The 21,485-nt window shown below is 40.1% G+C and overlaps 1 protein-coding gene across 1 annotated transcript; it reads left to right on the forward strand.

Annotated features, from left to right (window-relative positions):
- The first annotated feature begins 13,960 nt into the window (after positions 1-13,960).
- LOC126259805 (uncharacterized) lies at positions 13,961-20,101 on the forward strand. Its single transcript, XM_049956833.1, has 4 exons — positions 13,961-14,080; positions 15,483-15,838; positions 15,948-16,142; positions 19,840-20,101. The coding sequence occupies exons 1-4, from the start codon at positions 14,026-14,028 to the stop codon at positions 20,029-20,031; spliced, it is 798 nt and encodes a 265-aa protein (XP_049812790.1). The 5' UTR covers positions 13,961-14,025; the 3' UTR covers positions 20,032-20,101.
- The last annotated feature ends 1,384 nt before the right edge of the window (positions 20,102-21,485 follow it).

Consider the following 21,485-nt stretch of genomic DNA (forward strand, 5'->3'; position numbering starts at 1 on the left):
GTTAGTCGTTGTAAAGAACAAGTAAATGACTCTACAGTCTCAAAGATGAACCACAAGGAGAGCAATACAGAAACGGAATTCTTCCTTCTGTCTTATTTCTGAATAACTATGGTCTACAGCTTTACATATTTACAGTTTTCAAAATTTTGTTTGCGCAAAGATTTTGTAAAAATATGAACTAACTGTATTTGACATCTATTTAATGACTAAACTTAAGTTTGTAATAAAGTTACCATATATGTGTATTAGTCTTTTATATTTCCATTTTTAAAGAGGGGCAATATGAGAATGACTGTCTTCGTCAATTATAAGACTTCCTTTTTTAAAACTGTTGGGTTATGGAACACGTTCTCATGCCCATACCAATTTACAAATCCACAAGCCAAGTAGCGGGTGATATACTATCATTGCTTTGGATCATTTTGAAGAAAAGTGAAATAATTAACAGCATAGCTTATAACAGGTCGTTTTGTCGGAGTTACATAAAGCAAACGTCCTATCAATTCTCAGCAAGGCACTTTCTCATTCGGTCTCTTATCACCCTTAACTTTTCTGTAATAAATTACAAGGTTGTCTTAATTGGTTTGCATTCATTCATATCAGACCTCTTCATCCGATTTTCCAAATAAATTTTCTGACTAAAAATTACCGACACTTGCCTCTTATCTGTCTTATATTCCAAGAACAGTCTCGCGTATCCCAAATGTTTCACTTGAAATTTACTGCTTAAAGCTAAATTAAAGTATTGAGTTTTCACCCTGCCTCCTAAAATGATAATATCATTTAGATGTAACAAAACGTAAATCACAGTGTTTAAGTTCCTGTACATATATAGACACCCATCAGCACCTATTTCAGAAGTCCTAGATCTTTAACAGGCCTTAAATTCGTAGACATTGATGCCTGCTTTAAGCCAAAAATTGCTTTGTTTAACTTATCTACAGCACCTTGTTCTACATTACATCCAACAAATTTTAAATGGCAAACATGGGAAAGCGTCAAGAGGAGTTTCGAACCTCAGAAAGACGAAACTGTTTTGTCTAGCATTTGTTCGTATTAAAATACTTGTCATTATGAAGGAAGGTGACAGTTCTGTAACTGTGGAAGAAGGGGATGATTTTCATTTTAGTGTGAATGCCAGTTAAACAATATCAGCAACAGAATTAGAAAATAATGATGCTTCAGATGAAGGTGTACCTCAGTTGTCTCCAGTTGTGCAGGCAGAACTGGAACAGAATGTTTCAAGAAATGTAAGTATGAGAGGTAGTATGAACTTTGACAGCAATCCGGTGAAAGGTTTTAGTGATACTAATGTGACTGAAGTTAGTCAATTTGAGGTAATGAGCAAGAAACAATGGAAGTGTAAGCCAAAAGTGGTTTGGTGCCTGTTATGATGAGGTAGCAATTGAAGAAAGTGGAACAGAAAGTGAACAAGAAACGTTTGCTGTACTGAAAGGAAAAATGAAAAACAATTTTGTCGGGGGTAAACAAAACTTTTGTGAAGTAAATAAAAATAAGGAACAACAGTTCGTTAGTCTTGATAAAAAATCTACCAACAGTCTAGTCGCATCAGTGGCTTAGTTGGTGACGTTAAAAAGTTGAAATTTAAAATTAATTGAAAAATAGGGCGCCAGACAGCAGAACTAAAGCAAATGTGAGTGACAGGTTTGCGTTTGTTTGACACTAGGGTTGAGGAAAATGTTTATCAAGTTGAGAATAAGTATAGGCAGCCCACAAAAGATATAAAATGTCAATTAACACAGGTTGTTAAAAAGATGACTGGAACTGTCTGGCAGATAAAAACAGCGCGCCGGATCGAGACCCGAAACCAGCTGATAGAGCACTTACTCACGAAACGCGTAGGTCCCGAGTTCGAGTCTAGGTCCGAAACACGGTTTTAATCTGCCAGGAAGTTTCATATCAACGCACACACTCCACTGCAGAGCGAAAAGTTCAATCTGGAAACAACCTCCAGGCTGTGGCTAAGCCATGTGGGAACATGGGGACATCCTTTCTTCTCGGAGTGCTAGTTCTGCAAGTTTCGTAGGAGAACTGCAGTGAGGTTTGGAAGGTAGGAGACGAGATAGTGGGAGAACTAAAGCTGTGCGGACGGCGCGTGAGTCATGGTTGGGTAGCTCAGCTGGCGAAAGACAAAGGTCCCAACTTCGAGTCTCGGTCCGGCACACAGATTTAACCTGGCAGGCAGTACCATATCAGTGCACAATCCACTGCAGAGTGAAAATTTCATTGTAGAAAAAGATGACTATTGGAAGCAAGAAAGGGATAGATCAAATAAAAGAGGATGTGCATAAAATCGAGCAGAAAGTTGCTGCTGTGAAATTAGGTTGTGAAAATGACTATAATCATTTGGGTAGTAAGATTAATGCTGTTTAGAATCTGCAAAGGTTGTGACACCACATTGTCAACGGCTGTGTCTAGGCGGATACACTGTTCCCTTCCATATCACCAAAGCTAAACAGTCTCAGTGTTTGGATGGGTGAGTGTGTGGGTATGCTGTGCGCTGTTGACAAACTTTCCTTTGCCTTTGCGACGGAGGGGACAGGTGGCGTGGTTAGAAGTCCCTGATTATCAATCTGCTCCAATGTCGCAGATTAAATTCCAAACCTCTCTGCAGTGCATGCGACGCTATTTTATGGTGACCCATCCATCATATGAGGACTTTAAGTTCGGTGGCCCACTTGATTCTTTTTCAGAGTAGTGGGCTATGTGCCAACCGGATTTCATCCTCTCCATTTCCAATGCAAACATGACACTACATAGACTCACATACTTTTACAGTTATCTACACACTTAACGAAGACACTTACACACACAGCGTGCATACTTTACAAAGGAATGGTGCATGTGGAAACTGAGGATAGAGAAAGCCTTTCCAATTAGGTGTCTGAACAAGCCCTTCATGGTGTCCAGTCATTCATGCCATACGATTTTACTTTATTTCTAACAACATGATAAATCAGAATGGACATAAACAAATGGACTTGGAAAATATTTCCTCACCTGGTGAAAAAAATTCCGTGTAAAGATATCGAGGAAATAGCTAGATCTCACGCCTTGATATGTTGAAAACGGCCATCGTGATTGATGACTTCCTCTGCCAAACGTATTTGCAATAAGTCTTTATGGCGTAGCACCCTACATCGTTCCTCTAGAAGTCTTTCAATAGCAAGCAACCATTTACATATGATGAGTCACAGCTCATTCGTGACAGATATACAAGTATGTTACTACCATCTAGCTGAGTGTTACTAGTTACGACACCGGCCGAGATGTGCGACTAATGTACAGGCAATGAAACGTTCGGCAGGCAATATATACAAGATCTTACAGAAAGGTAACGGCCAAACTTTCAGGAAACATTCCTCACACACAAAGAAAGAAAATATATTATGTGGACATGTGTCCGGAAACGCTTACTTTCCATGTTAGAGCTCATTTTATTACTTCTCTTCAAATCACATTAATCATGGAATGGAAACACACAGCAACAGAATGTACAATCGTGACTTCAAACACTTTGTTACAGGAAATGTTCAAAATGTCCTCCGTTACCGAGGATACATGCATCCACCCTCCGTCGCATGGAATCCCTGATGCGCTGATGCAGCCCTGGAGTATGGCGTATTGTATCACAGCCGTCCACAATACGAGCACGAAGAGTCTACATTTGGTGCTGGGATTGCGTAGACAAGAGCTTTCAAATGCCCCCATAAATGAAAGTCAAGAGGGTTGAGGTCAGGAGAGCGTGGAGGCCATGGAATTGGTCCCGCTCTACCAATCCATCGGTCACCGACTATGTTGTTGAGAAGCTTACGAACACTTCGACTGAAATGTCCAACTCCATCGCGCATGAACCATATGTTGTGTCGTACTTGTAAAGGCACATGTTCTAGCAGCACAGGTAGAGTATCCCGTATGAAATCATGATAACGTGCTCCATTGAGCGCAGGTGGACGAAACTAAAATGAGCTCTAACTGCTGCGGTCGCAGGTTCGAATCCTGCCTCGGGCATGGGTGTGTGTGATGTCCTTAGGTTAGTTAAGTTTAAGTAGTTCTAAGTTATAGGGGACTTATGACCTAAGATGTTAAGTCCCATAGTGCGCAGAACCATTTGAACCATTTTGAGCTCTAACATGGAAATTAAGCGTTTCCGGACACATGTCCACATAACATCTTTTCTTTATTTGCGTGTGAGGAATGTTTCCTGAAAGTTTGGCCGTACCTTTTTGTAACACCCTATATATATATATATATATATATATATGTATATATATAATTTTCATCGTATGATATAGTGTTTTCTGATAATTATTGCTCATTTAATGTGTTTTGTTGTTAGAAAGCATAAGAGATGAATGCGATGCAATGTGGTATGTGAATATTTAAATTTCTGTTAACTGGGTGTGTGATACCGAGGGAATTTCGACCTGGTTAGTGAGAGTGAATCATATACACTAGGTTAAATTAGTAATACGAGGGTTATCCACAAAGTACATTACGTTTTGGAATTAAAAATAAATAATTGGAAAACTTTTTTATTGTGTACAGATGAAAGCCACACTTAAATGCTACTTTTCTACATAGTTGCCATTTAAATTAAGGCACTTGTCGTAGCGATGGACGAGCTTGGAAATTCCTTCGTCGTAAAATTCGGCCGCCTGCGACTTCAACCACGTGGTTACCTCTTTTGGGACAGAAAAGGTGTGATTTTTGTGGATTTCCTGGAAAGAGGCACTACAATAAACTCTCAAAGGTATTGCCAAACTCTGCACGACCTCAGAAGAGCAATACAAAACAAGCGCAGAGGAAAGTTGGGCTCATAGATCTTGCTGATTCACGACAACGCCCGGGCCCACACGGCGAATGCCACTCATGAAGTTCTCAAATCTTTTAAGTGGGAGTTGTTTCCTCATCCGCCGTACAGTCCCGACCTGGCACCGAGCGACTTCCACTTATTCCCAGAAATGAAGAAGTGCTTGGCTATGCAGCGTTTTGATGACGACCCACAGCTTCAACAAGAGGTAACCACGTGGTTGAAGGCGCAGGCGGCCGAATTTTACGACGAAGGAATTTCCAAGCTCGTCCATCGCTACGATAAGTGCCTTAATTTAAATGGCAACTAAGTAGAAAAGTAGTATTCATGTGTGGCTTTCATCTGTATATAAAAAAAATTTCCAATACTTTATTTATTTTTAATTCCAAAACGTAATGTACTTTGTGGATAGCCCTCGTATGTAATTCACCAGTATTGCGGAAACAGGAAACATACTCCAGAAATTCGGCACAGAGAGGTTTATTTTGTTATTTGAGCGATTTCTGAGGTTGTTTATTTAATGAATTACATTAAAAGATACTATTGTTGTAATTGGTCCAAAGTAAAAGATGAGGGCGAGCGAGGATTAGAACTAATAGCTGATAGGCTATGATAGATGTCTGCAAATCAGAAATGAGAGCATCCGCTGGCATTTGCTGCTCTAGATAACTACTTTTAAGTGCAGAAGGAATTCGGGGCTCAGGCATCAAGATGATCGCACGTGTTTACACTGATCTCTGAAAATATTTTTTATTTTGCTAAATTGTAGTCTAGAAAAAAAACATGGAATGTCAGACAGTATATATGGATGAACGATGTGAGAATTCCGGATTTTTTTGTATGTGGATAACTTAAATACGCGTAGGGTGTTGCACAAGTCATGACCGGGAACTCATTGTTCAAAGTTCCCGAAATGTAGAATACCAAGAGAACGTTCTATTACACCGAAAATCCGTTCGTAAATTTTCCAGTAACAGGTTGGGTGGATGCGATGAACTGGCTAATGAGAGTGTAAATGTTGAAATTTTGATTCAAATAAGATGAATTCGGGGTTAATTTGTTGCTAAGAAGTAGCAATGTTTTGAGATTTTCACACATCTTTCTCTCGTTGAATAACTAGTGAAACCCGGTAGTATGAAATATTCGATGCACCCTGCAGATACGGTTAGTGCGACTGATTCAGCTACAGATTTTCAAGTCGAGAAACTCTAATCATTTTCCAACAGGGTAGACGTGTGCTGCAGAAGATAGCTGGAAGATGAGTGGACACTGTCTGTAGGCGAAACACGATGGGCTGCGCCACCTACTTCTCTGCAATAATGCTCTTAAATGAATTTTATTCATAGTGGATGCTATCGAACTCCGTGACTGTTCCTTTATGTGGTTGTAGAAAAATATCCACTACCAGTCACAATAAAAGGTTGTTTATTCGTCACACGAGTGATTTCGGGCTTGCACCCATCTTCAGGTGTTTATACATTCATTTACATGTTTGTACTGTTGGAGATCAAAAAAGATGAAACACCATTATTACAGTTATGCTGTGATGATAGTTTTGCCACCTAGTTACACACTTATGGTCATTTGCACGTCCATATATCAGGTATAGCTCCATATTACACTATTATCATGCGCACTCGTGAAATACACTATGTTTACATACAAACATGTTCTGGTAGTTGTCAAATATTTCGTGAGGTACATGCTTCATTCCTTAGTGTCTTCTGTCTACAGTTGTGGTCCCTTCAATCCTACCACTCTACTTTCCTTTTTGTTCAGCAATGAAACTTTCACAACATTCTACAAGACTTGAAAAAAGGGAGGTAAGAAAAGAGATAAAATAAGTCATATCCAGACAGTGCAAATATTGCTCCAACATCACTGCAGCGAATATGCGAACTGCTTCTGTTGTCATCACAAAATAAAAAAAAATTCGAAATCGAAGAAACATTCATAAAAATGAATGAAGCGTTCTCATGGTTTCAAGCCAGGCATTTCGAAGAACAACACTTTAATGTGGAATCAAAAGTACTGTAGTGTAAGGAATTTTTCAAACACTCTGAGCATTGGCAGAGGTGAAGTGAAGGCATGAGTCAGAAAAACCTGCCATAGCATAATTTTTGATATTCGTGACAGCGATTAATGCGTCACAGTCATGTTATTAGATCCGTAAACTGATACTGTTGATCACAGGATTATGTGAAATAAACTACAATCTCTAGCAAAATAATTGCATCTAACCACTAGGAGGTTGTAGATAAGGAGAAGAATAGAGATATAAAAGACCGTAAATATGGCTAAAAGTTAAACGAAACACTTGTCACAATGATAACTCAGTAATACAGGAGGTCCTCAGGATAAAATTTTAAGACTAGTGCTGTTTCTGATAAATGACTTTACCAATAACATAAGACCAATAGATCGTTTTTATCATTAACATGGTGACTGTACCTACCAGGAGAAAGTATAACACTGAATAAACAAGAAAACTCATTAAATAAAATGCAAATGAAACCCTCAAAGAAGTTGTGTCAACGTGCAATAAAGGTACATTGTACGTAAAGAAAACAAATGGCATGAATTTCACTTCGAAGAATCAAATTGACACTTACTTTTACAAGTAGATGGCTCCTCCATATACTACATACCAAACAATATATGCATTCGTCCTTTTAATCTCATTTCTTACCTCTCTCCTCATGTCAATATAATTCAATGGAAATAATTATTTATAGCTAGAATTTAAGTTTTATCGTTTGCCATCTGCCTTTCTCTTATCGTAATGGAGCACTGGTAGCGATTACGCCAAATATAATTAATCGCATGATTTTCGGGCATCACGCACAAGATAACAAAAAAAAAGACTTAATATATTATGCTATCAGGAAAAGAAAATATTTTTTGCAGAGAAGTTTTCATTAAATGTACTCGACGAATCCAAAGATAATTAACAATAATGTGAGATTCAAACTTGCTTATTTTATTCAAATCATAATTAACAGTATGAAAGGACAATAATTAACAGAGAATTTAAGTAAGATTGGGAATAATAGTGTAGCTATGTGGGTGATAACGTCGAGTCTCTCTCTGCAACAGTATTTATTTATCAGGCATTAACTTCTACAGTTTTAAACAAACCAAGCGTATTATTAAGCTAGCCGTGTGCGTTAAGAACACAAGTGAACTGTTATAATCCAGTCCAGTACACTGACTCAGAAGTATTCGCCTACGTAGAAACATTGGCGATAGTTATCCGCTGCTCCGAGTTTGTGAAATATACGCGACGTAACGACTCATAAATATTTTCATCCACGATTCCAAACACAACAAACCGATACCCTCCATTAAAAAAGGGGAAAGAACAGAGAGAAAGACGGACGATATGGCAATGTGCCACAAATACTTTATAAATGTTTTAGTTTAGTGCCATAACTGGTTTTAGACAGCAAAAAAATGGCTCTTAGCACTCTTGGACTTAACTTCTGAGGTCATCAGTCCCCTAGAACTTAGAACTACTTAAACCTAACTAACCTAAGGACACCACACACATCCATGCCCGAGGCAGTATTTGAACCTGCGACCGTATCGGTCGCGCGATTCCAGACTGTAGAGCCTAGAACCGCTCGGCCGCTCTGCCGGCTGTTGGACAACAATTCCTATCTTTAGATGCCTAATATTTTTCGTTACATATATGTTTTTACCAATAGTATGTCGTCTGCTTCACACTGCACAAGAATAATTTCTAAGTTGTTTCATTAATAAAAGTACGCTAAAGTACTTCCATTTTTATATATGATTCAGAATAGTTGTTTTCTCTTACATAAGTTCCAGTAGAAAGCGATTTGTTTTGTTGGGGTCTATGTGTTTTTCTAGCTCGTTGTATATATTTTTGATTTCCGCTACAGTACACTTCAGAATATTCTTAAAACGAGTGTTGAGCATCAAATATGTGCTATAGACTTGACATTTTATTTATAATGCAAAAAATTATTATTAAGCAAAGATACAAAGACATCATTCACTAAATATTGACCAAGGATGTAACCACAGTACAGATGAAGTTTGGGATGTGCAAAATGTAACTTGTTCATAACAGAAAAATTTTTGCACTCTAAGAGTAAACTTAATATTAAAAGAGTGGGAAAAATTGTTTTTGGTTTTAGTAAATCTTTTTTTTTACTGTCACTGTAAATTATTGTCAAAATACTTTAAAGCCAACTGGTTGCGTATTATAAATAGACATTTATGTACACACATTTAAATATACAGATATTTGATTATCATTCTTGTTTATAAGTTAATATTAGGAAACACAAAATCAAAAGGTTGGAGGGTAGCACGAGAGTAACACATTTGTTCATTATGGTAGTTTATATTTATACAATTATACATTGTTATCTCAAACTGCATTGGTGAGACTACTTGGTGGTGTTTGATTTCTGTGAACAGCTCAAGGAAATTATTTACAAAATGTTTGTTGGTTACATCCAGCTGCTAATTTAGAATGTACTAGGGTGAGCTTAGGGTGTGAGTATATATTTGAAGTTTCTCTAAGAGGTCCACTTTCTTGCTTTTGCTAGTGGCCTGTAAGTTGCCTGTAAGTTGTCATTAATGATAGAAATAGACTCCAACCTGATTAATGTGAATAGTAATTGCAGATCTATTTAATTTTTTTAGTATAAAGGCATCATTGTGTTAATATCTTGTACTCAAGCTTCTGCCAGTCTGTCCAAGTTAAAAGGTGGTGCATTTTTCACAAATAATCTTTTAAATTCCTGATGTTACTGAGCCTAGGCAGGTGGGTTTGGTGAACTCCAGGTGGAAATTGTAATGAGATTGTTCCTAGCAATGGAATGAAAGCAGATAGTTTCTTTTCTGCTGCTGGTTGTGAATTTGCTGCAGATGATACACTATCTAATTTTGTTGTACAGATGGTCAATTATTTGTGGTTTATAGCCATTACTCTTAGCTACAGTTCTGATAATATTGATTTTTTTTCTCCTTGGCAGATGAACTTAGGCGAATTTTAACTATACAGTTTAACAAATAAGTGAAATAAGACAGTTTTTGCTGTATAGGAGGACACAAAGCATCGTTCGTAATTACATCTGTGGTGGTTGGTTTTCTGTGATTTTGAAATGCACGCTTTTGAATCAGTCTTTTTATTCTAAGACCAATAAAATTAATACCCTCTTCTGCTTGATGCTCAACAGTGAATTTGATATTGTGGTGCAGGTTACTGGTGGCATTTGCAAATTATTCCACTTCATCTACTGCACGACTTAAAAAGATGCCTGTGTCATCAACATACATTTTGTAATAAATCAGTTTATCTTTTAAATGAGCATTGGACCTCAAAAATTTATTTTGCAAATCGTTACTGTAAATATCAGCTAAAAGTCCAATGAGACTGGTTCCCATTGCCAAGCCATTTGGCTGCATACAGACTTTCTAATTGAATGAGAATTGGTTATGTGATAGAATTAATTTTAACATTTCAATGAGTATGTATATTTCGACGTTGCAAGTCTGTTTCTTTAATTAATTTGCATTTAATTATTTCGATAGTTTCATGAACAGGTAAATTTGTGCACAGGTTTACGATGTTTATAGGTGCAAATCTGGCACTGTCTGGTATGTGCACATCACTTACATCATTAATAAACTGTTGAGAATTTCTGATAGAGAAGTTGTCTTCAAATACGTAAAAACTGCTGAAGAAATCCTTAAGCTTCTTAGGGATGTAAGGTGCAGGATGTTCCTTGAGTTAACAATCGGATTGTAGTGGACACTGTGTTTTTTCTTTGGTTGAGATCTTAGTTTAGGAGGGGCAAGGTTCATGACCGGACTATGTTAAACATCAGCATCTGATAAAGGTAGGTGGAATTTTTAATTAATTTCCGAAGCTGGGCTTGATAATTAGGTGTGGGAATTGTCTTCAGTTATTTTATGTTGTTTTGAAGAAAGAAGTTTTAGATTTTGTCGATGCCATCTTCTTCATAAATAACTAATGCAGCGTTACTTTTATCTGCCTTAACAACAAGGGTTTTGTTATATCTAACTTTTTTATTAATGGTAGCGAGTATTTCTGAATCAGTTTCCCTAGACCAGTGTGTTGATTGTAGATTTCTAGCAGTGATTTTACTGGCTTTTGAACTTAAAGCATTTTGTTCACTTAGTTTGGCAATGTCACAGGGCTGACAACTAATTCGTCGATGTTTTTGTCGCTACATTTTGCTACAGTGTTATGTCTGACACCTTTATTTAGTAAACCAAGTTCAGCTCCATCAAGTAGAATGATGGCGGAGTCCACTCTTCTATCATAAAGCGCCAATTCTGTGATGATGGGGGGTGTCAGTAGGATAAGGTGTTAATTTTGAAGTAATTGACAGAATTTTCTTTTTAAGTTTCATAGAGATAATTAACTGTTTTTGCTTATTTGTCAATTAATGTTGCGTAAGATGTTCATGACGGCTGTAGGAAGCATCTAGTTACTAAGTTCAAGATTCGGTTTGTATATTTACCTGTTTAGTATGTCTTTTTCCTTGTAGAGGGACCTGACTTCAATTTTTAACCACATTATTTCATACGTAGATATGAGAATCTGTGCAGATTTACTCTGGCTCTTAATGTTAACCTTAATGTAGTTAGGGATTACACTGAAAGCGAGATAGGTCTTTTTAAACTTTACAACTTGTACTAGTTTCATAATCCTCACTTTTCAGTTCTTAAATGTATAAACTGTTTGGAGTGCCTGACTTGACAATTTCATTGTTATTTTACCCATGTTGGAAGTTCTGAACTCCGTAGCTGTTAATGATAGTTGATGAAGGACGCAATGAAACACAAATACTTTTTAAATGTTTCATTTTAATGCCATAACCGGTGTTGGGCCACCACGCCCATCTTCAGATGGCTAATATATTTTTTTAGATAGGGTTTTGACCAACATCATGTGATCTGTTCCACACAGCACAAGAACATTTTAATATTTAGTGCCACTTCATAAGTTGCTTCACTAACAAAAATACGCTAAAGTGCTTGCATTTTTTATATACGATCAGCGTAGTTATATTTACTTAAACAAGGTTCAGTAGATGGTGATTTGTTTTACTGTAGTCCATGTGGTTTTCCAGCTCGTCTATGTTGCTGAATTCCACACAACACACATACTGTAAATAAACCACTTCATAATGATTAATGATTCTCTACTGAATACCGTGAATACACAAATATACTTGTAAACAGTTGCCATCGGCCTGTTTTGTTCTCAAAGCCGCGTCATCAGTGTCCAACAGTCATGACATTTTCGTTGGATACTAGTGTTAAGTATCCTCGAGCACTATATTATGGGGGCAAATACACAATATTTAAATACAATTGACAAACTACGAAGAAGGATCATAAGAAAAAAGACGCTAAAATCGGCTGTTGGGATCACTATACAGATCTGTTCAAAACGTTATAGCTTTTAACCACAGACTGTAAGTACTTTTACCCATCAGTTACGCATATCAACATGTTTGGTCAGTATGGTCTCTTGAAATGGAAGAACAGTGTAGCACTAACTTCTTACATTATGAGATAACTTCTCTGAAAGAATGTGTAAACAAAATTCTACTGTATACTAGGGACAACCCGAAGGAGGTTACGCTGTTTTAGAGAGACTGGTCTTGCGTTCGGGAGCATGGAGGCTCTACTCTCCGTCAGGTAATCGCGATTTATAATTCCGTGATTTCCGTGAATTACTTCATGTAAATACTGGGATGGTTACTGCTACATAGCCACGTCGATTACCTGTCCCGTGCAGACTTTTAAATTGTTCGTTCCCTGTATATATTAAACGTCTGACCAATATATCCACGGATGAACAAACCTACAACTACCTACACAGCTTTTGAGATTGGGTGTTTCATCAAATACTACGGAGAGTGTTACAAAATGAAGCAACAGAATCGAGGGAAAGTGTGAGCAGGAATTTACGACTATTTACTGATGACACAGTGGAGCACGGAAAGGTGCCGTCGTCGAGTGACTACTGTAGGAGTATACAATGACTTAGACAAAATTTGTTGGTGTGATGTATGTCAACTTGCTCCAAATCTATGAAAACATTAGTTAATCAGGAAGCGAAGGAAAAACAATCCTGTAACGTTTGAACACAGCTTTAGTAGCGTGATACTTGACACAACCACCTCGAGTAAATACCGAATCGTTACGCTGAAAAGCGATATGAAATAAAACGAGCAAGTCAGAATGGTAGTAAGGCGAATGATCAATGTTTTATTGGGAAGATTTTGAGGAAGTAAAGCTCGTCTATAAAAGAGACGGCTTATAGAACACTAGTGAGAACCATTCGTAAGTACTGCTCTAGTATTTGGACTCCCCTTCAGGTGGCATTACAGGAAGACATTCAGAAGCGATTCAGAGATTGCTGCTAGACATGTTATCGGTAGGTTCGATGAACACGCTCTTATTACGGAGATGATTAGTAAACTCAAATGGAAATTCCTGGAGCGGAAGACAAAGTTCTTTTCGCACGGTGCTGTTTTGGAAGTTTAGAAAATCGGTATTTAACACCGACTGAAGAACGGGTCTTTTGCCACAACCGTACATTTGTCTAAGTACTACGCGGAAAACATGCAGGCAATTACGGTTCGTACAGCGGCTTATAGAGAGTCGATTTTCCAAAGCTCTGTTTCCGAATAGAACGGGAAAGAAATTCTCTAGTAGAGGTACGTGGTAACCTCGGCCACGAACTGTACATTACCGTGCGGATATGTATGTAAAGGTAGATATTTACATGTACAATTATTGTGATTGTTCTAAAAATTAAGACATGTTGTGTAAGATCAGGAGTGAAAACCTGCCATACGGAAACGTCTATCAGATAACGTAAGCATTATTTTTACATTTGGCAATTCAGATGGAGTTTAATGATATCCATATGTATGTCGGTACGACTGTTATTAGGAACCTATCAGCCACAGAAAACGTCAGATGAAAAATTGAAGGACAAGTACTTTTATCTAACCTTAAGCCACTTCATACTCCGAGGAAGAGATAACTAAACGTTTCCACTAATTTAATGAAAACACTTGTGACGTTCACAGTATCACGGTACAGAATACCGGGTATATATAGGAAATGAAGACTTGCGAGTGGCACATTTGGAGACCTACAGCCTCAACATGAAGACCACGTTTGCTGTTGTCGTCGCAGCCGTCTGTCTTGCCGTCTCCCCAGGTAAGCTATATCCAGAAGCAAACTGCACTTTGCCATTTATATTTAGTTATGATGTCACGTCGTTCAAAGATCGACTCACTATTCAGTAAATCTATGCTATAGGGGAACATTTTGACATACGCTATTCAACGCATTCACCTCATCAGCAGCGTAGAATGGGGAATAAATTCATTGAAACGTCTGAGCCTTTTATTATTCTAATAATTATCCCTCCACCACAACATTAAAGTTTTAGAAGCCTCTTATCACAGGCAGGTCCTAGAAGAGAGCCTCAACCATGATAGCTGTGAACAGTAATTTTAATTGAAGATAATGATATGGCATATACCGAGGAAGTGATTACGCTACAAACACAAGGATGAAAAGATGGAACATTATGTTTCGAAGACGAATAAACGAGGCTTGAAGGTGTAGCACAAGAAAGGATTAGTGGAGAATGGTAGAGGGGAAAAATGTCTGGCGTTGGCCTTAAGGGATTTCGTGGAACCAAACAAAACATAAAGCTGGGTGTCTGGGAGAGAATTTGAAAGAAGGCACTACTGTTAATGAATGCGCATTTCTCTCTCAATCAGCAGTTATCCATATGCGCATTTGTGCTTGCACCCAATGGTTCTTTTGAGAAATTTCCAGAGTGCTTTCTCGCGTTGGTTCACTTTAATGGAGAGAACACATGGATTCTCCTTGGTTGTCTCCACGTCATGACGTCATGTGCTGATGATCCACAGGCACCATGTCTCAAGCACCACAGATCTCTTTTTTTTTTTTTTTTTTTTTTACATCTACAGTCGGGATGTGGTAGGTCACCAGCTGTTTGTTCCGTCAACTGTAAGCTTATCATTTTCGTCAGAGTTGCGGGTCCTTTGGGAGACGTGCATTCATCGAACATTGTAGTCCTGACAATCCAAGTTTTAGGATTGGAACGCCATTGCTTTTTTTTAAAAAAAAAAAGAAGACATAAATAAAAAACGTGTGAATCAGAGTCAGAGAGAGTGTGCCGTCTGGAGTCGATGTAGACAGCACGTTGGGTGGAACAGAATTGTGTTGAATATTACTGAAACTTAAGACGAAACAAATGTCAGTGATAGGTAAGTAGAGGAAAGGCAATGAGAGAAGAGTCAAGTAGAGAACCCGGGACCTGAAAGAGAAGCTGGTAACCTACCATCTATAAACCCTCAACTGACAATAATCAGGTTGAATTAAAATCGAAAGGGGACCATAGCATTGTAACTGCGTGCACTGTCAGATCTCTCAACCATCCTTTGTTTATCTGTACGTGAATACTTCACCTTTAACTAAATAATATCCGATAGCATTTATCTTGCGACCGCTAATACTCATCGAAATATAAGCGACAAGGCATGGGAACCTAAATTGCATACAGAGAGTATGATCTTGTCCACAGGGGATGCAGCCTCGCTGGAGGGAGCTTTCGTGAATGCGACACGGATCATCCCTGCTCCCAGCATAGCATACTACTCCGTGAATGGGACAGCCATGAAGGAGATGATGATAGCCGCTGTCTCTTCTTACCTTGCCAACATGACGGACGGAATCGGCTTCCAGACAGCCAACGCAGCCCGGTGGACTTTCAGGTCGATTCGCAACATGCAGGAGGGCATAGAATACGCTGTTAACAACATCCAGAGTGGAGTCAATGATTCATTCGACAACATCCTGCCAGTGCTGGCCACAGCCTACCGCAACTTCTCTTCTGCTGTCAAGGGTGGCTTGAGATCCACGAAACACTTCAATTCACAAGTAAGAGACTGTTCTCTGATTCTGTTGTGTACTCTCATCATTTTCCTGCCGTAATCATACACCGCAATTAAATAGCCTTAACTCATCAGTGTGTCGATATGTTTCACAGGGGAACTTGAGAACAGGTGCTGGACAGCAGAGGGACAGCGGCATTTGGACTCTGGACGAGGCGTTCGTCCACCTGCCGGAGACAGTGGCACTGGAGCTGCAGCGGCTGCACGACTGGATCCTCGACTTTGCTTACATCGGCATCTCAAACGCCACTGCCGAGCTGCCGGCTATCATGGAGGAACGCCGGGTGACGGTGAGGACTTCAGGATTTACAGTGGGGAAAGTCAAGATTAGATACATCTCTCCTGTGTTGTGTCTGGAAGATGAACGATTATGTTGTGTTGTATGGACTGTTTTGTGTGACGGCTTTATATTTTCTAGTCGCTGTATCAGGTTCCATCTACTGCCCTGTCAGGCCGCAGTGGCGTACTGACCATTATGATTGGGAGTTAATAGAAGTCGGTCATCGTGACTAATGTTGTCAGACGGATACAAGTTCATTGTAATGATCGAATCTGGACACCAGTTAATGAGAAGGAAATGAGGAAAGCATCTGTTTACTTATTCGGTGTTTATCGGTCTTGAAGACTGTGTGGACAGTGGAATCGATCTCCACTAATTGCACTCTTGGGCTCTTTGGATTTATTTCGATATGGACCCCAGCTGTTGTAGACCATTCGCGATCTCATCCAGTTCGCACTTTCTGCGTCTGCGAAGTGAACGAGTTTCTTAGGGTTTTACACCATTACAGGTTCTAAAATTTTTATAAGAATGGAGCGGTAACCGTAGGATCAAATTTAATGAGGAGAAAATAAACAGCAATCAGTTGCAAAATGCAAGGTTTATTTAAACCCATTGCAGAGGGGTTTAAATAAACCTCCATTTTGCAACAGAATTAGCTGTTTATTATTTCTTCAAGAATATTGCAGTTTTGGCTACACGCTGTTCAGGCAGGCAAGCCCCATGTCCTGTGAATCGAAGTCTTTACGCCTTTACTTTCTGGTCAGTGTTCGTCCAGCAAAATGTTCTTCTTTCTTTTTACGTAATATTGCGAGAATTAAATCGTAAACGAATTTTACCCTTTGCCAAAGTTTCTGCTGTAAATCATTCAGCCTCTTCTGAGCAGGCCATAAATAGTGACGGTAATGCGCACCCATCAGCTTTGTACAATTACATGCCGAGCGATCTGCGTATGAATACACGAAGAACTACAGTGAAAGCATCTGACTGCCACGAACACAGTATAAATCCTGATTGGTGAGGAATGAGTGTGACGTGCGTTTAAAGGTCACTTTTGAATATGTTTTCCTTGAATAACTCGAAAACGCGCTCCTTTACGAACATAACCTACATGAAATTCCCTACAGAAAGCTACTGCTAATTTTTTCTATAGGACTAATGGTCTGGGGGTAACGAGCGAGAGAGTTTGAAAATTTTGTGCCTGAATTTCAAAGGGTAGGTATTTCAGTGCGGATTGCATAAAACGACAGCGGTAGGGGAAACTGAATCAGCCTGTATGAAAATGTTGATACGCAGTTGCCTTTTCTAACGTTGTTCTCTGAGTTTTAATACTAATTGTACACAGTGGTTCCTAAAAACAGATACCGCATCGCCAGAGAATGTATCCTACCATAGGTACATAATGTTACTCGTGGAAGCCAAGCGAGTCGTCAGTTATCACGTAACTGGTATAGTGGGTACAGTTTTGCGTTAGAGTTCCGAGATCCCGAGTTAGATTTTCTGATGTGGTATTAAATAATTATACCTGTTTTGTGCAAGACCTACTGTATTGGTTCTCAACGATTAGGAAGTAAGCTACCTTTTCAAGGAACCAAAAATTAAAAGAATTACACCCTCACCCTGAATAGAGCACTTCAACTCGTGCATTCTACCGCGATGCTCTATGGAATGTACTACACTCCTGGAAACAGAAAAAAGAACACATTGACACCGGTGTGTCAGACCCACCATACTTGCTCCGGACACTGCGAGACGGCTGTACAAGCAATGATCACACGCACGGCATAGCGGACACACCAGGAACCGCGGTGTTGGCCGTCGAATGGCGCTAGCTGCGCAGCATTTGTGCACCGCCGCCGTCAGTGTCAGCCAGTTTGCCGTGGCATACGGAGCTCCATCGCAGTCTTTAACACTGGTAGCATGCCGCGACAGCGTGGACGTGAACCGTATGTGCAGTTGACGGACTTTGAGCGAGGGCGTATAGGGGGCATGCGGGAGGCCAGGTGGACGTACCGCCGAATTGCTCAACACGTGGGGCGTGAGGTCTCCACAGTACATCGATGTTGTCGCCAGTGGTCGGCGGAAGGTGCACGTGCCCGTCGACCTGGGACCGGACCGCAGCGACGCACGGATGCACGCCAAGACCGTAGGATCCTACGCAGTGCCGTAGGGGACCGCACCGCCACTTCCCAGCAAATTAGGGACACTGTTGCTCCTGGGGTATCGGCGAGGACCATTCGCAACCGTCTCCATGAAGCTGGGCTACGGTTCCGCACACCGTTAGGCCGTCTTCCGCTCACGCCCCCACATCGTGCAGCCCGCCTCCAGTGGTGTCGCGACAGGCGTGAATGGAGGGACGAATGGAGACGTGTCGTCTTCAGCGATGAGAGTCGCTTCTGCCTTGGTGCCAATGATGGTCGTATGCGTGTTTGGCGCCGTGCAGGTGAGCGCCACAATCAGGACTGCATACGACCGAGGCACACAGGGCCAACACCCGGCATCATGGTGTGGGGAGCGATCTCCTACACTGGCCGTACACTACTGGTGATCGTCGAGGGGACACTGAATAGTGCACGGTACATCCAAACCGTCATCGAACCCATCGTTCTATCATTCCTAGACCGGCAAGAGAACTTGCTGTTCCAACAGGACAATGCACGTCCGCATGTATCCCGTGCCATCCAACGTGCTCTAGAAGATGTAAGTAACTACCCTGGCCAGCAAGATCTCCGTATCTGTCCCCCATTGAGCATGTTTGGGACTGGATGAAGCGTCGTCTCACGCGGTCTGCACGTCCGGCACGAACGTTGGTCCAACTGAGGCGCCAGGTGGAAATGGCATGGCAAGCCGTTCCACAGGACTACATCCAGCATCTCTACGATCGTCTCCATGGGAGAATAGCAGCCTGCATTGCTGCGAAAGGTGGATATACACTGTACTAGTGCCGACATTGTGCATGCTCTGTTGCCTGTATCTATGTGCCTGTGGTTCTGTCAGTGTGATCATGTGATGTATCTGACCCCAGGAATGTGTCAATAAAGTTTCCCCTTCCTGGGACAATGAATTCACGGTGTTCTTATTTCAATTTCCAGGAGTGTATATGGCCATCACAGCTGCATGCTAAAGCTTGAAGACCTTTATTATAATGTGATTATAGCGTATTTTCAACGTCCACTTTCTACTGAAAAATATACAGGACAATATTTTGTTGCAGATCGTTTTCTGGTGTTAGTGTAAATAAATTGCTATGGGTCCCATGTATGTGCAAATTTTGGTTCACCCTGTATAGAACATATTGTTGGGGATATTCCATATAAGTGGTACTTTAAGGGGAAGAAATTGCCATTTGAGAGAAACATGTGGCTGGTGCATCAAACCATTCAGAAGACTGATCGACTAAATTAATGTTTTATTGTAGAAGAGCTTCTTATCGTTAGTGTTACTTATTAATTTCTGTAAATGTGAATTTTTTATATCAGTCTATTTATTCTCCTTATACGGGAAGTCTTGAAACGTGAAAGTTTTGCCATTCTGTTCATTCTTCCTGTAAGCCTTCTAACATCCTATTCACAATTTTTGCTCTCATTTATTAGATGTGCTCGAAGTTTTAACTCTGGCGTCGTTGAGCTTTGGTTTTGTCTAGAGTGAAATTAGGCCTAAGTAACGCAGACAGACGAAGTCACAATGACGTGTTATCTCTTTCTGTGCAGTCGCTGTACCCTAGAGCGGCGGCTGCCATGGTGCTGGCGAACAGTTACCACCAGAGCTACGACCAGCTGTTCCAGGAGTACTCCAGCCCAGACATCTACAGCGACTACGCTGCAGCTCGTGACGAACTGCTCTCCCTGGAAATTGAGGGAAGAGCTGCATCCATGGACAAGGAACACGTGTTGGTTGTTTGATCACAACATTGCATTTTGAGGCTGTATACTAGGATGTACGGATCAATAAATATCACTCAAGCACATTAAAATAATGTCTGATTATTTAATTATGTGTAGCAATGATATGAGAAAGGAACTGACTGAAAATCTCGGAAAACAGAAACCGTGATAAAGAAAGAAATGAAAAGAGTTATATAGTACCTTAGTTGACGGAAAGCCAGTAGAATAGGTTTCTAAATTAAGTGTCTGTGGAGACATGAAAATGGAAGAAGGAATTAGGGAAAGATTCGAGGTGGCATGCCATTTATTTAATTAAGTCAGACAGAATTGCTTCAATAGGAGAGACACGTATAGAAATAAAGGAGGTTAGGGGTACCTGTACATAGATCCACCTACATTATGACATTGTCCTTATGACTTCGGACCCTGTATAGTGGGTAAGGCAGAAACAATCAGCAGAAAAGGTTACCCCAGGGAATACAAACAAGACTAGAAGCAAGAGAAACGAAAACACAATCACTACAAACAATAATAAAAAATGAAATGGGGTGCATCTAGGTGGAGTATCCAAATGAAATAGCTGAAGCAGTTTGAACATGTCCAGCGAATTTCGAGAGATAACATGCCATGGTTAGTGAAAGAGATAAGGATTTGCATTCAGAATGAGTTTTTAGCAATGCGACTTATTCTGTGTAATTGCATGTTTCTTTTCTTCCTTAGTTTTACATCCGGATCATTTCTTTTATTATCCCATAGTTAAATTGCAGTAAAATGTGGCGAGCAAGACAAACGCCTCTTATTTCCTTATTGATTCAGGATATGAAGAAGTTATATACGGTATGTGACAGAATGCAGAGGGTCAATGAACTCTGTTGCTCCGTTAATATTCGTAATCCTCGTATAAACAGAGATTATGCAGCAAGTATTGTTTCTTTTGGAATTTAACTTTTGTGTTGTTGCTGACACACACTTCACTTTTCCAAAAACATGCTCCCCTGGGCTCTACTACATGGCAGTAGAATTACTGTTGGAGCCAAGTCATGCTAAAGTAGCATTTAGTTTGACGTGTTATGAGGTAAGCCAAGATCGAGAGGGTGCGAGTGAAGAAAGATGGCGAGTGGAACAGCACTCTCGTTATCAGCGCCGAATGGTGACTGTAGGCCTAATGTGTGATTAATGCGCGACTGCACTGACACACCAATGTCAGTGAAACAGGTGAGTATTTGAACCAGTACCTGGTGGCGCCACTCGTAGCTTATTTTGTACTTGGTTGTCATGGCGAATCTTGATGCGAGATGGGTATACAAAGTGTCCCCCTCCTTTAATAGGCTCATAGTTTTCGAAGTAATATGGACAATCCACGGTTTGATGCAGCAGGAGGGAGACCGTTGAGAGTAACCCCACCCATTGACCTATGGTAGTGATGGATATGATCTGCTGTGGTGTAATATTGCTTTCGCCCTTTCTCACTG

The sequence above is a fragment of the Schistocerca nitens genome, chromosome 5 (genome assembly GCF_023898315.1).
Source record: "Schistocerca nitens isolate TAMUIC-IGC-003100 chromosome 5, iqSchNite1.1, whole genome shotgun sequence".
Taxonomy (NCBI): Eukaryota; Metazoa; Arthropoda; class Insecta; order Orthoptera; family Acrididae; genus Schistocerca; species Schistocerca nitens.